General features: G+C 42.6%; 1 protein-coding gene across 43 annotated transcripts in view; it reads left to right on the forward strand.

Moving 5' to 3' along the window:
• neb (nebulin) overlaps positions 1 to 17,351 on the forward strand; it is a 95,899-nt gene that overhangs the window by 3,093 nt on the left and 75,455 nt on the right. For 41 of the 43 annotated variants that reach the window (XM_078174770.1, XM_078174807.1, XM_078174774.1 and 38 more), the window contains 17 exons: positions 3,200 to 3,247; positions 5,073 to 5,180; positions 8,324 to 8,431; positions 8,786 to 8,890; positions 8,972 to 9,076; positions 9,194 to 9,298; positions 10,170 to 10,274; positions 11,374 to 11,478; positions 11,564 to 11,671; positions 12,102 to 12,218; positions 14,317 to 14,418; positions 14,517 to 14,624; positions 14,719 to 14,823; positions 14,917 to 15,015; positions 16,795 to 16,899; positions 17,000 to 17,107; positions 17,190 to 17,303. In XM_078174770.1, coding sequence (XP_078030896.1) covers positions 3,200 to 3,247; positions 5,073 to 5,180; positions 8,324 to 8,431; positions 8,786 to 8,890; positions 8,972 to 9,076; positions 9,194 to 9,298; positions 10,170 to 10,274; positions 11,374 to 11,478; positions 11,564 to 11,671; positions 12,102 to 12,218; positions 14,317 to 14,418; positions 14,517 to 14,624; positions 14,719 to 14,823; positions 14,917 to 15,015; positions 16,795 to 16,899; positions 17,000 to 17,107; positions 17,190 to 17,303 — 1,755 coding nt within the window. The remainder of the gene's footprint in view (positions 1 to 3,199; positions 3,248 to 5,072; positions 5,181 to 8,323; positions 8,432 to 8,785; positions 8,891 to 8,971; positions 9,077 to 9,193; positions 9,299 to 10,169; positions 10,275 to 11,373; positions 11,479 to 11,563; positions 11,672 to 12,101; positions 12,219 to 14,316; positions 14,419 to 14,516; positions 14,625 to 14,718; positions 14,824 to 14,916; positions 15,016 to 16,794; positions 16,900 to 16,999; positions 17,108 to 17,189; positions 17,304 to 17,351) is intronic. The other 2 variants (XM_078174771.1, XM_078174772.1) reach the window with 1 other exon arrangement.

Consider the following 17,351-nt stretch of genomic DNA (forward strand, 5'->3'; position numbering starts at 1 on the left):
ATCCTTCCTGAGTAGCAAAGGTAGTAAAAATACTGGATTACAAAGAGTTTGGGATCGTGCCAGTTTCTGACACCATTTTATAGAGCTACTCAGGTCATTTACTTCTATTTATAATTATGATTTTGGCTTCCAATGATTATGGCAACATGCTAATCAAGATAAAATGATTATAGTGCAGCGTTTTGTTTCCCAGAGATGATCTGGTTTCATCTTTTGTTATAAATCCAGCACACCTCTGTCCATCACAGTATTGCGCAGCTCATTGTTGCCAACTGACGGACTGTTTTGTGATATTTTCTGACTTTCAGACTCTCCAGTGTCTTTATTTCTAAAAAGAGATTAACATCAAATTTCATGAGGGAAAAAGGGAGAAATATATTCAGTTATATTGTAACGTTCAGAGTAATCACAGTCCAAAGCTCTTCTGCCAACAGTGCTGAGTCAATTCCTCTTCTTCTGCACCATGGTTATGATTATGTATTATTTATTTTCTTTATCTCATTTCTTAACAGTCAGTTTTTATTTAAAGTTCAAGATAATGTCAAAAAGAAAAGTTCAGTAAATGTCAGTGAGTAAGTGTGTTAAATCATCCTAAACTCAATACTGGATAAAATAATCATGATTATGATTTTTGCCATAACCCAGGAGCCAGGCTGTTTTGTCTTTTATTTGAAATGATCTTCATCTTATTTCACACCAGTAATATAACGTGATGCTGGCCACCAGTCTCCAGTCAGATTTGTCTCCAGGATGTTTTAATGGTTCATTATTTGTGTCTGAGCTGTGTTTCTGAAGCTCTCCCTGTCAGTGTCCAATGGAAGAGTGAAAACAGAAGGCTAACAGATTAATCCCATATTTCCTGGTGAAATAGGATTAACGTCTGCCTCGTATTTGTTCATACTTAATATTGCTGATATCTTATAGGGGGGTCTGAATGACTGTTTTATAACCTAACCTATGGCCTAACCACCAGTGGTCATTTAGCTCCCGTATAACATATCAACTGATTTACCATCTTCACTGAGAAGATGTAAATCGTTTGGGAGGTGGAACAAATGGAAACCCACAAATCAATACACTCTGGTTTCACGAGCACTTTCATCTACACTGTGGAGAAAAGATGTTTTACAGTGAGACGGTTTCGTGTTTCATCTACAGGACAGAGAGAAACATAGAGCTGCTCATTCACTCATTCACTCATTCATCAGTCGTTCTAGTATTTTCTTGATAAATCATGACTTCCCTCCTGAGGTCACGAGGGGGCGGAGTGTAGAGTTCTCTGTCTGGCATTCGGACAGATTTAGAAGTGGACATCTACGGCACACTGGCAGAGAGATGGAGCGGAGGGAGAGGGGCAGATGAGACGAGCCACCGTGCTGTAAATCACACTCTGAGAGCCAGGAATGTGTTAACGTCACAGAGCTACTAATTTGCTCAGGAGAGGAGATGGAAAACCTTCTGCAGAGCTTTGTAGGGTTTCAGTCACACCTATGTTTCTCTCCTGTCTGATAGATTCAGATATCGAAGCCTCTTACAGATGTTGACACAAGTGATTGAGATGTTCTTTCCCGCAGCTCTGGTTATGTCTCAAGGGTTACTGGTTAGATACCAAAGTCTCCAAATGTTCAGCCTGACGTGACTGTAAATGTTTGAGTGGGATCCTCCTGAGCAGAGGGAAGTGTAATTCAGGCAGGCTGTAAGTTAGACCGGGTTATTCAGGGAACAGTATGCTGTGTGCAGGAATGCTTTCAGCTCCTGTGGTCTGACTGGACAGGAACATTTCCTCCTTAAATCAGGGGTCAGATCAGGGACCTTTACTGTCGAAGGACAAAAAATAATCTGTCTGGAGCCACAAAATATATTTTAACCTTATAATGAAGGTAACAGCCTGTAACGAGGGGAGCAGACTCAAATCACGTGACTTGGACTTGAGTCAGACTCAGGGTTGGAAATCAACACCAGCCAAATGCTGGTAAAATATGGCTGCTAGATTTGATTCACTTACAAGCCTATAGAAACACAATGTTAAGACTGTAAATCACCAGTTTCATCTCGATACGATATGATAGCGATTCTTTGGACAGCGATATGATTTGTGCCCATAGTACAAAGTCTGCCATGATACCATTTTGAGACGATGTGATTCAGGGGCCTGAAAGTTTAGGACTTGGGACTGACCTGTCTTGATTTGGGACTTGAGTTCAAAGACTTGAGACTTGACCTGCAGGCCGGGGGAGGGGCCTAACGTTACATCTAAAATATTTAAGGGATTAAAGATGCAAATTTATGAGATGAAAACTTGGATATTCACTGAGAATATAAAGTCGTACATCTGTGGGGAAAAACTAGAAAACATTCTCTGATATTAAAGTCTCGTATTTACGAGAAAAAGCTCTTAAATATAATTCTTTTTTTTTGTCAAGGCACCACACTGCTTCACTTTACACAGCTGGATCAACCTCAGAGACACTGCTGCACCACTAAAGAAGAAAAAGCTTGTATGACTTGTTACAGATAGATTCGTTATTTCATTACTATTTGTTAGAGTTTTTTTCTCAATAATTTATGACTTTATAATCTCTGAGAATGTTTGATTTTTTTTTTTATCGTAAAATTTGGAGCTTTTTCCTGTAAATTTACTTTAACTTTAAAGAATATCCAAGTTTGTATCACATAATTTTAAGACCTAAATCTCAGATATTTTTTTATCAGAATATTTCCCTCCGTCCCGGGCTCTGCTTTCGTTTGGTTTTTTACCAGACTGTCGTAGAAACAGAAAACGTAGAGACAGAAAATGTAGACAGAAAACGTAGAAACACTAAACGTAGAGACAGAAAATGTAGTGACAGAAAATGTAGACAGAAAACGTAGAAACACTAAACGTAGAGACAGAAGACGTAGATATTAAATCGCAATCTAGACTTCATAATTACACCTCTGTAGATGTTACCAGTTTGAGTGGAGTCAGTTTATCTGAGGTGAGGACAAAGACTCCTGATGACGACGCTGTCATGTGATTGGTGCAGAGTGGGGTCCTGCCTGTTACAGTGGAAGTGTTAAGAGCAGTTACTGATGAGCACCTGAGCTGTGGAAAAATCACCCTCAATCCAACCGACATACTGTGCTGTTTCTCCCATCACCTGTTGTGGCAGTTTGAAACCACAGAGTGTGTGTCCTCTATCTGTAATATTTTGAGCAGATTACAACGAGGACTGTCACTGAGCACAAGAGCTCTCAGCTCTTACAGGTAAAGCACCTCCTCCCAAGGGACAACAGCTCAAACAGTACAGGAGACCCCTCCTCTGTCTGCATGGCTGCTGTATGGATCATACACTGTCTGGTTGTTTTACTGAAGGTGTTTTCATGGCAGGTTTTTATCCGTGGGAGAACTTCACCTGCAAAGTGACCACTTAAAGTCTGTAATCACAAGTAACTGTGCCACACACAGACATCAGTGATCTACTCACACTGTGTTTAAATCAAGTCTACAAAAACACACCAAGCAAACAAAGGTTTTTTATTATCAATAAGAAAGAAATAATACTTACACCTTAAAGGAGCTGGAGATCTCAGCTGAAAGAAACAAAAGACGGGGAAGTCGCTGAGCCAGCTGTGCAGTGGGTCATCACACCCAGCTCAACTGAAACTGAAACTAAACTAAACTAAACTAAATCTGAAAACTGAACCACCGCCAATCTCCAACTCAAACTAAAATAACAAAACCAAACAAGTAACTGAGGCTGGAAACAAAACAGGAAGAAAACCATCCTGCACTGCTGCTGTGCTGCTGTGGGCGTGTCTCTGTGTGTCTCCGCCCCTCAGCTCCCTTATTGTCTCCTCCCACTCTCAGGTGCTGCACTCAGGTGAGACAGAGAGGAGCGAGAGGGGGGAAAGAAACAACCACCACACACACTGTGGTGTTCAGTACAATAACCCATAATGCAGAGCCACACACACCTGGTTTACAAACTCTCACACTACTCCTGCAGAATAATCCAGGTCTGATTAATCCAGTCGTGTGCTCAGTGCTTCACAAACACATGCACATTTGCTAAAATGTGTAGTACCCCGTCCTAAGTGTGTCTGAGTGTGCACGTGAGTATGAGCTCCACTAAAGTGTTTAAACACACTTGTGTGCCCAGACACGCTACATGACCATACGTAACACTGTTTATACTGACGTGTTTTAATTGTAGTGTTTAAGTTCAAATGTGTGCGCCGATCATCCGACTGTATAAATCAGACCTGGATTGTCCTGCAGGAGCAGTGTGTTTTGTTGATTCTGCGTTCACTGTCGAGGCATGAGAAAAACTAGTTTTCTTCAAGTTTTCTTGGCAGGTTGAGGGTAACACATGGTGAGTTATTTACCTACAGATGGTCACTTTGCAGGTGAAACTTTCCTTTTAAGCCTTAAAAGTTTCCAGAGATCAGTTAAAACTGTGCATGAACATTAAACTCTGTCTCAGCAGTTAACAGTTTCTACAGTCAGTGCTGCTTTTTATTTTAACCTTCAGGAAGAAACGGCTGCTTTTTGCTTTTTGTTGCTTTAATTGCTTCCTGTAATTAAGTTTCCTTAAGCTTCCCTCTTCAGCAGATATATATATGTATGTATATATACACATATGTATATGTGTTGCTGAGTCTGGCAGTGCATGCAGTGTACGACGCTCACACATATATCACAGGTGTTACTGTATATTCAGCATTTTACCACCCGGGTTTGTTTGTCCTTCAGTTATTACCATTATTCTAACTGAGCAGATATTTGACAGATTGATTCATATCACTTTAAGTCTTAACTTGAATCAGTTCAGCTGTCGCAGGTGAGTTATCAGAGATGTTTCCTCTTTACCTCGACAACATCAGATCATTATTTAATCAACAGATGAAAACACCTTAAATAATCAGTTAAACTGTCTGTGAGTCTCTTCTCTCTCTGTGTGTCTGTGATGATGGTCCTGCTGTAGGTGGATGTAGTTTTACTTCCTGGCCGACATGTTTCCTGTGATGAGGGAACGTCGGCCATGTTGTTAGCTGGTTAACTGACTGTGTTTCTTTCTGTCCTCCTCCAGTCCGGACTGCCCACCAGGAAAGTCAGGAAGAAGGTCAAGGTGGATACCTCCAAGTTCATGACTCCATACCTGGCTCACAGCCAGAAGATGATGGAGCAGTACAGCCATGTGAGTAACACGCTTCAGTTTTTTTTTTTTTTTTCTAATCACAATCAGTGCTTAAGTCTCGTCCGGGGGCGGAGCCAGATGTTTTAACATTCAGGGATCAGTCTAAACCCAGCGGGGCTCCAGGGGGGAAACTCTCATTGTCAGCAGCTTTGAGCCTGATTTTATTACTGAACGTCTAAAATCTGAACATCATTTAGGAAAAACATGAAAGTTACCAGAGAAAATAAAAATCATCCTGCAGAGCCATCGTTTTATTTAGTGTCTAATTTCTCTCCAACTGTCTGAAACTAGGACACAACAAATGTTGAGGATGAATCATTTTCACTCCTGCTTCCTACAAACAGACGAAACTGTCTCATATTACTATTTTTAAGTTACATAACATAGGTGGGGGGGAATGTGGCATTAATATTCTGAGTGATCCAATAACAATTGGACAGAGCTGAACACACGTGTAAACCACCACCAACATGCACTGTGATGTCATCACTAAAACCACCTGCTGAGGTGATCTCAGACGCATGTTAGGGATGCATGATAATATCAGCACGTCACTGTATCGGCAGAGAGCAGCTTCAAAATGATCGGCCGACATGCTTTTTCTTATTTTGCACATTAGGTGAATATCACAGACACTGGACAGTGTTTCATGTCTCCATCTGCTGCTGGGCCGTCACCATCACAGTCTGTGTGTATAATATGATGTTAATTCACTACCTGATGACGATCACTGACATTAGCTGGGGACAAAGTGGATATATTGATATCAGTTAATTCTCAAATAAATCGTTGTCTATCAGCAAAAACAAAACAGTGTCGTGCATCACTAACACGTATTTATCTTTTGTAGCTGAGTCACTAAGGCGTCTTGATGTGTCCCCGACAAGGACCATGTCACCAGTGCAGGATGTGGTGGTTGTTATGGTGACAGCGTGCTATCGCACTGCTAATTGACCTATGGCTAAGCCACGCCCCCTCCACTCACTCAGACAAACTGTCAACATTCAGTGAGCGGCGCTATGGCAGGTGTCACAGTACACGGCATTTCACAGGAGGCAACTGATGATTTTTGGAGACATAACGATCAGATGTCATTGAGAAGTAACCAAAAGGGCCTAAACTACGCATTGGAGGGATATATTCATCATTTTATTGTTGAGAAGGTCGATGAAAAGCTTAAATTACAAGCCAAAATTTACAGGTCACAGTGTACGCTTGTGAACCGCATCTGGTTGCCGTCACCATCAAAGACAACAAGTTAAAGTGCCACTGAAGTTAAGGTTTTTGGCTCAGAATATGAGAAAAGGATAACGGCCTTTTTACCATCTTTACCAAGAGTGTCTCTGCGTTAGTTTGGTGCTACAGTATTTACACTGAATCATTCAGCATAACGTTTGCCAACCTTTGTTATCTCTGCCATTACAGATAAGTTAATGAAGCTAAGCTCCAGAAGTTAACGTTAGCTTAACTAGAGCCCTTTGGACAACAGCTAACAATGATGTACGATCACCAAAGTACAAAACTAGAACAAAATAGGCTAATGAACTCCCAGCAAACAAGGTGACATGATGAACAACGCAGCTAGGAGCTAACGTTAGGCTAACTTTAGCTAACGTTAGCTAGAGATGTTAAAGATAACTTTATATTTCTTTCCAGCAAAGTGACAATATGTTGCCTCAAACACAATGTTGACTTACCTTAGAACAGATGTAGACATCATTGTTAATCTTATTCACGTTGAGTTGATGTTGTGGTCTAACGTTACCACACAACTTTATCCAAAGGAGACACTTTTCTCGGTTGAGATGTGGTTTAAAGTGTAAAAAATACACGTGGTCGCCCAGCCTCTCAGGATACCTTGTGTCAGAGTTGCATGTACCCCATGCACACCGTTTGACCATTTTTAAACTTCAAATCTCAGAAAAAGCTCATAAAACTGAACAAAACTGACTTTCTGTAATGCATTTCAATGGACGTCCAGGCAGAGAATGTCCCAGTGTATGGGAATGGCTATACGCACTGTGATTGGCTCATTGCGTTTGAGGGTGGGACTTAGCCATAGGTCAATTTTATGATGAGATGGACGAAGTGTTGCGTAACGTCCATCGTTTTGCCTGATGAAAGAAGACGTGTTGGATTCTATCGTTTAACTGTTTGACAGCATGTGTATATGCAGCGCACACTGACAGTGGATGTGTTGCTGAACATCAGACAGATGAGTATTAATGTGAGGATAACCTGCACCTTTACCCCCCCGCCCCCCACCCTGACCCTCCCACCCTCCCACTGGTACTGCTGAGTCTTTGGGGATTAATGTGGCAGGGTTAGAGAAGAGTTTCATACAGTACTGCATCATGATGATGGATAGATGAGTTGAAAAGCAGTGAGAGTGAATTAGATAATACGTTAATTATAACAAGATAAATTGAGATAAAACAAAAACAAAGAAGGGTCGCTAATCAGCTCGTCAGCCTCAGTCAGTGGTCACTCTCATCATCTTTTAAATAGATGGTCCAGATTGTCCTGAATGTTTGCAAGGAGCCTTCAGGAGTATCTGATATTATGAAGTTTGATGAAACACACAGAGTCTGTAATCAGTCACATACAGCTGGGAGGAACTTGTTCCTTCCAAGAGAGATGACTGAGACGTCTGGCAGTCAGTGAGGTCAATGATATGACCTCACAACCTCATGTTTCAGGTCTGAGTCCAAATAAGGCCGATAACAGGTTGGGTACAGTGTTTATCTGAGACGTGGTGATATCCCCAGATGTACTGACACAACCGCCAACGTGACCAGCAGGCAGCTAGTGACAGTGTGGACGTCATAACTGCAGACGGGGCCCTTTGACCTTCTGGTGTAAATGGTGTCAGCAGTGTCAAAATTATGAGGTCACAGGTGTGAATGGTGATGTGTCTCAGCCGTCCACTTGTGTTCAGACCTGCTGTAAACAGAGTGAATGTTTCACTGACACATTGGAATCCATCCCATAATAATCTCAGCAGCTCCAACTGCAAATCAAAGCAAAGTAAATGTGGTTTAAAACTGAGAGGACTCAAGACCACATAAATCAGATAATTGACCTGTTTATGTGTTGTGATTTCCTGCTGACTGTCCTGACCTCACTGGTGTCTCTTCCTACAGAACAAATACCGGCATGCGTACGACCTGTCCAAAGGGACGCCTCCTGCCTACAGCGCTGATACTCCTGAAATGCTTCGCATCAGGAAGGCCCAGGAGCAGCTCAGCGAGGTACGACTCAGGGGGCTGAGGGCTGGAGGGCTGGAGGGCAGCTGGGACGGACCGTCGCTGGTTTGAATCCTGTCTGAAATGAACTGCAGTGTAAAAAAGTTCTGCATTCAAAAGCAACTAAATAAACTTTCTTAAATCAACGTATCCAATGTAAACATACTACGAGTAACTAAGTGCAGTAGTTGAGTAAATGTACAGTCAGTTACAGTCTGCTGCTGCTGTAATGGCACTATAGACTGTGATATGATGGATGTTGAGCAGAGTTAATAAAATGATTTCTCTTTACTGAATCATAACTCCTCAGACTTTCTGTAATCATGATTGAACATTAACGACACGTGTGGTCATCGACAGGTTAAATACCGCATGGAGGGGAACAAGGCTCGGACGACCAGCTTGTACGACGGAGAGGCCAAAGAGATCGCCCACGTCAAGCGTGTGTCTGAACTGATCAGCAAGGTGAGTCTCCTCAGTTTGTCACTGTGAACCAGGAGGTGAATGAAATGATGTGAGTGTGGTGTGTTTGGTCATGTCCTCCAGGTCCTGTACAGACAGAAGTGGGATGAGACGAAGGACCGGTACCTGCTGCCTCCTGATGCTCCTGAACTCGTGCTGGCTGTGAAGAACGCTGCCAACGTCAGCAAGGTGAGCTCAGGGAGACATTCAGACTCTGCGTCTCACGTCCTGTTATTAGAAAAACACCTGTCGTATGATTAATGTCTGTTTAAAGATATTTAATTCATGACTCTGCACCTCGTTCAGAAACTGTACACGGAGGACTGGAACGAAGAGAAGACCATGTTCTACCCGTACAGCGACAGTCCCGAGCTGCGCAGGGTGGCTCAGGCTCAGGAGTGCCTCAGTGACGTGAGTTCACTTCACTGATCATCTGTCCACTTATTAACTGCAGTAACATGTCAAATAAACACGTCCAACACTCAGAGTTTGGATCGTGTGAAGTTTAAATACCTGTGAAGTGAAAAGGAAAACACAGTATTGTGACATCAGCTCTTTCTGGGGGTTTGTTAATATGATAATATTTAATATGAGAGTTTATTAAATTCTGTCAGAAACTTTTCTTAATCTTTTATATTGCAATTACGGAATTTATTATATATTTATATGTCGACAGATAGATAAACATTTTATGATGTTAATTATATATTATTACATTAGTATATAATTTTACAATTATAATTAATAATTTAATTAATTTAATTTAAATTGTGATTTTCCAACATAAATACAATAAATGAAAATGTAATAAAATGGAATTAAAAGCCAGAATAATAATAAAACTCGATTGATTAAAACGACAAACCACCAATAAAAATTATGATTACTGATCGACCTGATCAGCTGATTTCTCTCGACTCTGCTGACAGATTGTCGTTCAGCAGCGACCTCGCAGTCACACACATTTTCTACACCTTTATATTGTTTTATTTTCCTGTCAGGTGTGTGTGTGTGTGTGTGTGTGTGTGTGTGTGCTCAGTCAGATGGATCATATGTTTCAGTTCACACTGCAGCAGTGCAGATGGTCATCTGTCCCCCCCTCCTCAACATGTAGTCTTTTCTGCTGACGTAGACAGGCCATCAGCTGATGTAGAAACGCTCTGTGTGTGTGTGTGTGTGTGTGTGTGTGTGTGTGTGTGTGTGTGTGTGTGAGGCTGCTCTGAGGTCACGTATTGATGTGGGAGAATGAACCATGTCAGTAAATCTGACCCCCCCCCCACAGGTTCGCTACAAGAAGGGTCACGATCAGCGCAAGGCGAAATACACCTCCCTGGCTGATCCTCCTGAGGTGGAGCTGGCCAAGAGAGTGGAACAACAGCGCAGTGACGTAAGCACCACCATTTTAACCTGACTCTGAATACACAGCTTTCTGTGAGAAGGAGGAAACACACGAAACTAAGATTTAAATTATGGAAACATGTGCAGACTGTTTTTATACACACTGTCCCGTTTAATAAGAGAATTATAAACCTCATTGCACTGAGCAGGGGGGTCAAACATGTGGCCCGTGGGCCAGAGACGGCCGTTTAGAAACAACCAGAGATGAGCGAGTACATCATTATCTGTATCTGTGTCTGTACTCAGAATGGGTGGAGTTAATACTTAAGTAGGTGTGATTTAAATCTAAAGTGGGTGAAGCCTAACCAGAGGTTGATATTATATACAACAGCTTTTATATATTTGATATTCATTAGAAAATAATTTACAGAACAATCTCAGTGTGGAGCTTCAGATCAGTTCTGATCTGCTGAAATGAGGATTTTCCTTCATCAGCACAGATACTGACACTTCCACTCGTGTGATCCTTGTACTCGTTAAAAGTACATTATCTGAACTGGATACTCGTTTCATCTGATTATTCGGCTCAACCCAAGAAGCTAACATCATGGCTCGGCTCTACATTCACACAGTGTATGTAGAGAGTATTATGTTGCGGTGTATCAGACCACTGCAAAAGGTGCCACTCACTGACACAGCAGCTGTATTTGATGAGCTGAGAATGAGAACAGGCTGCTGTCAACCAATCAGCAGACTGCAGTGTTTCTAGCTCCGCCTCTTAGTATGGGATCGGCGTGCGAGGCGCCTCAGCAGAGAGGTGACGAAACACAGCACAGAATGTTTTTGTTGTTACCATCCACCACTTGACAAAATAAACCTAAAGATAACTAATGTTTAACAAACTGAAGTGAAGCAGAGTGCTCGATGGACACAAGCTGACAGAGCGACCCTGAGCCGCCGACCACCTGCTCTCTGATATTAGCCGCCACACTAAGCTGAAGGGAGAGGCCGACAGTTCTGCGACATGACACAGATTCCAGTCATTCCCAGTGTGTTTCATCAAACATCACAATGTCTAACAAGTTGCTCTGTCTTCATGTAACATGTAAAACACATGTGCTAATGTTGACTGTCGTTTGTCTCCACAGCTGAAATACAGGGAGGACTACAATAAAAATGTGAAGGGTCAATGGTGCGAGACGCCATACTTCGACGTGGCCACTGCCAGGGTGGCGATGGAGAACTTGAGTAATGTGAGAGCTCACTGACACAGGTGCAGCCTTTGTTTCAGATTTATTTCCAACTCTGAATCTAACCGTCGATCTTTTGTCTTTTCAGAGACATTACACGCAGAAATATGAGGACGAGAAAGATCAACTTTATTTCATGCAGACAGACACGCCCGTTTATGACACCAACAAGAAGGCTCGTATTGCTGCCAGTGAGGTAGGTCTCACGCACACACACACACACACACACACACACACACACACAGAAAGGTATCAGAGTATTTTTATAGGTCCTATCTCATGTGGAAGACACGACAGAGAGCTGACCCGTGTCTCAGAGCAGAGTGTGAGTCAACACACTGACGCAGGGACACACTGCATTGAGCCCACACATGACTGAGAGATCCACATTTGGCTTGTTCTCACTGCACCAACTGAGTGCGTAGTTTCATCAGCCCTCAGTTACACACAATATCAGACGATATCTGCTCCTGTATCCCTGCGCCCACACACTGACACACCGTGCACACACGCCTCACTTCAAGATAAACACACATGCTTTCCCACCATGTCCAGCTCTACCAACGTCATGTAATGAGTCAGAGCGAATAACCTTCAGCGATTGTTCTCCATGTTTCTGTTTCCAGGTCCAATACAAGAAGGAATACGAGAAGAACAAAGCGCAGTCTGACTACAACACGCTTCCCGCCACGGAGAACCCTCTCCTCCGACAGCTCAGATACGCTGGCACCATCCTCAGTGATGTAGGTGTTTAACGTCACAGCTGGTTTGATGAAGAATGATGAAAACAAATGATGAAATCTTAGATGTCGCACAGTAGGACTATAACTATTAAACATTACTGGTCCAACACAGTCGCCACAATAAATGTTGGCATTGTGCGTTTCTGCAAACCACAGATACGTTACATTCAGACTATTATGTGGCAGATACACTGAAACATTTCTTTATGATTCAATATTGCTGTGTTTGACTCGTGCTTAGGATCAGGAATAAGAACCAGATCATGGTTTGGTTTAAAGTACCTGCTCTTAGTAACACAGTCCCCGCTGGAAACACAGCGTGGAGCAGTGTGTGACGGCTACCTCACTGAACTGCTGCAGCTCACGCGTGTGCGGTGTTCACACAGACAGCGTGGCTGCTATGAGTTCTGTATTTCTACAATTAAAAGCTGACACTCAGGGCGCCCACTAGCTCACCTGGTAGAGCGAACGCCCCACATACTGAGGCTCTGTCTTTGCCGCAGCAGCTCCAGGTTCAGTTCCAACCCTTTGCCCTTTGCCCTTTGCCCATCACTCTGGATCTGTTCTGTCTAATCAAGGCAAAACAAAGCAGATTCTCCACAAATGATGAAGCTGTGCAGCCACTGTGTCGTCACCAAGACGGTCCTGCAGATATCTCAAAAATAAAAAGCCTTGTGATAAGAACTAAAGAGATTCTGTCCACAGAAACATCTCAGGGCTTTAATTTTGAAACAGAAACACGAAGTGTCGAGTTAAAAATACATTTTAATATCTTTTTTGTCACGTCTGTGACAGAGTCACTGAAACTGCAGTGAAAAGTGTTTTAGAGTCAAAATGATTCTCCAAACATTTCAAATTTATTAATGGATAGCCCCTTCAGATGAGACATCTTGTATTCTATGGGGTCCAACACAAAACACAAAACACACAATACAACACAACACAACACAACACAACACAACACAACACAACACAGCAATCACAAAACACAATCATAACATGCACTAGGCCCTTCAATACCGACCCACCCACACAACATTTCTGTCAGCCCACAACACCCATGTAAAATGAGGGAACAAAATAAAAACAAAACAAATCCAAAGCATATGTTAGCTTTGATGCAGCAACAGTCATAATAGTAATATTAGCAATATAAACGTCATCTTCCCTTTCTGACTGTGCTGAAAACTGCACACAGACAACAACGGGCACACTTGAATTTCCCGATGTTGAGCAGCAGCTGCTCCTGAAGGCAGCGTGAGTGCTCTGAGCTGTTAACACAGGTGCTGAAAACACCCTCCTACAAGTTTTACAATGCACACGCTGCTCATCAGGGTGTTGAAAACAACTGCTGGTTTTGGCACCATCCTGGCTGGAAATGCAGTGATGTCTCTGTCACTTTTCGTGGCACTGTTCCGACACTGAAGGGTCGCTAAAAATCAGCCACATTTGGTTCGTGAAAAGCTGCTGAAGGACACCCTTTGGGACCCTAAAAAACAGCCACATTTTGGGGCTTTACGTCAGTGGAAACAGATGTTTGGCTAAAAACAGCTGGTTTTGTTGTTTGTTGGTGTTGAACAGAGCTCAGCAGCTCGACAGGTGTCTCACCAAGGTGACACGCCCTCCACCATCCCCTCCACCTGCTGATCACAAAGTCACCTCAGACACTATGTCTCTTTAGAAACGTTGATATGATGTGCATGAAATGTACAAATGTAATGTGGTTACAGAAACATGCAATGTTTTCTCTCTGTGACGGGGCTGACGTGTCTCTGTGTCTGTTTCCTGTGTAGACGGAGACGTTGCCTGCATGAATTTTTAAGACTGTTGAGTAAAAAATGAGGTGACTGGTGAAGTGATGGAGGTGGTGTGTGTGTTATGTAGAGCGTGTGAGTGGATTACTATATCAGTGGTGCTAATGAAAGCGTCAGTCTCCGTCTCATACACTCACTCAATTCATTTAAACTGAATCAAGTTACCGGTCTGAGTGATGTGTTGTCTGCTGTGTGGACAGATGAAGCGTTTCGCTGTGTTTCTAAGTGTTTGCTTATTTGAGTTGTGATTTTTCTGCTCATCATGTTTCATATCGTCTCTGCAGAAAGTTTATAAGGCCCAATATGAGAAGTCGAGAGGTTTCAGCATCAACTACTGCGACACGCCCAAGTTTCAGATGGACTCCGTCCTCAAACAGTTCACTGACGTAAGACTCATCTATCAGTTGATTTCTTTTTATCATAAACTGAGGATACTGTTGATTTTCCCTTTTTGAATGACATCTCCATCCTGTGTGTTCTTCAGACACATTACAAAGATAAGTATGACAGTGAGGTGAAGGGTCACTACATCGGCAGCTACGAGGACGTCTACACGGTTCACTGTCAGAACATGGAGCAGATGAAGAACGAGGTAAATCACTCTGCACTTTCATCTGGATTCTTCTGAATCAGATCACCAGTGTCAGAGTGTGTTATAAACATATGTCATATGTTTCATGTTGCAGCATCTGTACAAAGCAGAATATGAAGACATAAAGACCAGATGTTTCTTCCCTCAAACCGTCACGCCTGAATATGAAGCGATAAAGAATCTTCAGAAGTGTAAAGATGTGAGTACGAGAGGCTTATTACATGTTTCTTTACACTGAAGCAGAGTCACGTTTCTCTTGTTTTAGAAAATGTTTCTGTCTCATGGTTTGCAGAAAGTTTACCGGCAGCATCCAGACAAAGTGAAATTTACACAAGTGGTGGATTCGCCAGTTCTGGTTCAAGCTGCCATCAACGCCCAGCAGCTAAGTGACGTACGTATGACCGCACAGACCGCCTCCTCTCACACAACATATATAAGAGGTGAAATCAGTGATGTGTGGACCGATTCTTTTCACTGTATCAGCTCCTGTGAGTTGAAACGTGTAAACACATCAGACCTTTCACGTTTTGATTCTTTACACAAACTATAGAGTCAGTTTCTCTGTTACAGTTCATACATGTTCGACAGTTACAGATCCTCTCCTCCGTGCGTGACCAGTCATCACGTTTAAGTTTATATTAACAATGATTTTAACGCACTGATTGAGCTCCTCACATGTTCATAGGCCAGCTACATCAGGTCAATATGAGGTCACAGAAACATCACTGACCAACAATCTGTTGATCTTTGTAGAGCCAGTTACCTCTGCAGCTTTGTGCTGCGCTCATGTGGCATCTCCTTTTCTCTTTGTTATCAACATGCTGTTTAAATAGAGCCCTGAGGAAAAGCTCTGGGGCCAGTTGCACAAAGCACCTTAAGTTTTCTCCTTAAGTCTGACACTTAAAACTTACATGAAACACCTCAGCAATAACTGACAGGAAAGATCCCGTCACATGAAGCCGCAGAGCGATCACTGACTGCAGGGCTGGGAGAGCACAACTTTGGTAAGTCGTGTGATCCAGCTCCAGGTGGTCACAACCATAAACTGACTTCCGCTAAAATGTAAAGTGCAAAATCAGTTACTCATCATTAAGCGTGTCCGTCAGGTTCCTCTGGTCGTGGAAGACTCCTCTCAGGATGCCTTAATATTTCTCCTTTATCTCCATAAACTCAGACATGTTGTTGTTTAGATGGAGTCACAGGGACTTTACAGGTTAACACACTCTGAGCAGTTCCTTAAGTCTTCGAACAAGATAAAACAACAACTTTAAATCCTTAAGTGAACATTTTAAGGAAACCTTAAGGATAGAGACATAAGGTGTTTTGTGCAACTGTCTTTTTCATCAAAGAAACATTAACTCAGACTTTAAGCAAAATCTTAACTTGAGGTGCTTTGTGCAACCTGAAGCCATTTTTACATAGTGGCCAAACATGGAATGACATTTTCCCATTGACTTACACTGTGAACGAGACATCTGTCAGTCAGTGGACTCATTTTCCTGAACATCACAGCTCTCTGCTAAATGACTTGATTGACTATCAGGATGTGATCCGTTCAGTCCGATAACATTTTGGAGATGATGTCATAAGATCATTATCTACCATTACCTGTCATTTGAGTTGCATGTTGGTGTACGTCTACATGTTGTTGTGGACAAATGTTTTTTAATGTATCATCCACTTACTGAGAGAAACTGGTGAAATCACAGCTGATGGTGGAGATCAGATTCTCCTGGATATGCAGATCACCTTAAAATGTGCCCGATCATCCCGTCGCCCAGCTGTCTTTCTGTGGGCACCATGGAAACTGGAGAGCCATCTCTCTGTGGTATAAATAGCAACAAGCATCCAGTTGGCCCAGAATAAACCCTGTGATCAGAGAGGAGCTGAGGAGGCAGGGAGACGGACCGGCTGACACAGACCGGCTGATACGCTGCTGCCCTCCACTGACAACACATCAAATTACACTTTATAACTTGAGTCTGTAGTCTGAAATATTTACTGTAGGATGATGACATACTCTGTGAAGAGAGAATGAAACTAACACCTGAATGTCTGTTTTTATTCCATCAGAAGCAAACAGCCCAAAACACTGACCGCTGCATGAAAACACCTGAAGTCTGTCCCGTTAAATAAAACATAATTTCATCACTGTGTGTTTCTTTTTCAGTTGAACTACAAGGCGAAGTACGAAGACATGAAGTTCAAGAACTGTCTGCCCCCAGATTATCCCTTCTTCATCCAGTCCAGAGTTAACGCTTTTAACCTCAGTGATGTGAGTCACTGCTCCACACGTCACCTCCACTCATCAGAGATATTTGACAATGTGATGGAAGATTTCTAATGTCCTGAACGACTTGATTCTCTTCTTCCAGAACTGTTATAAGTATGACTGGGAGAAACTGAAAGCCAAGAAGTTTGAGGTCAGAGGTGACGCCATCCCGATCCTCGCTGCCCGCGCTCACACTAACATCATCAGTGATGTGAGTATGCTTCAGTATGTGTGATCACAGTATAACTGTTTTAACAACGTGGTAACGTGTCGCCCTCTGCTCCTCGCTGCAGGTTAAATATAAGAAGGAGTACGAGAAGAACAAGGGACAGATGGTCGGAGCCCTCAGCATCAATGACGATCCCAAAATCTTACACTCTGTTCACGTTGCCAAAATCCAGAGTGACGTAAGTTATCGGCTTGTCTCATTATTACAGTTCTTACATCTCAGTTAA

Source organism: Epinephelus lanceolatus, chromosome 14 (genome assembly GCF_041903045.1).
Source record: "Epinephelus lanceolatus isolate andai-2023 chromosome 14, ASM4190304v1, whole genome shotgun sequence".
Lineage (NCBI taxonomy): Eukaryota > Metazoa > Chordata > Actinopteri > Perciformes > Serranidae > Epinephelus > Epinephelus lanceolatus.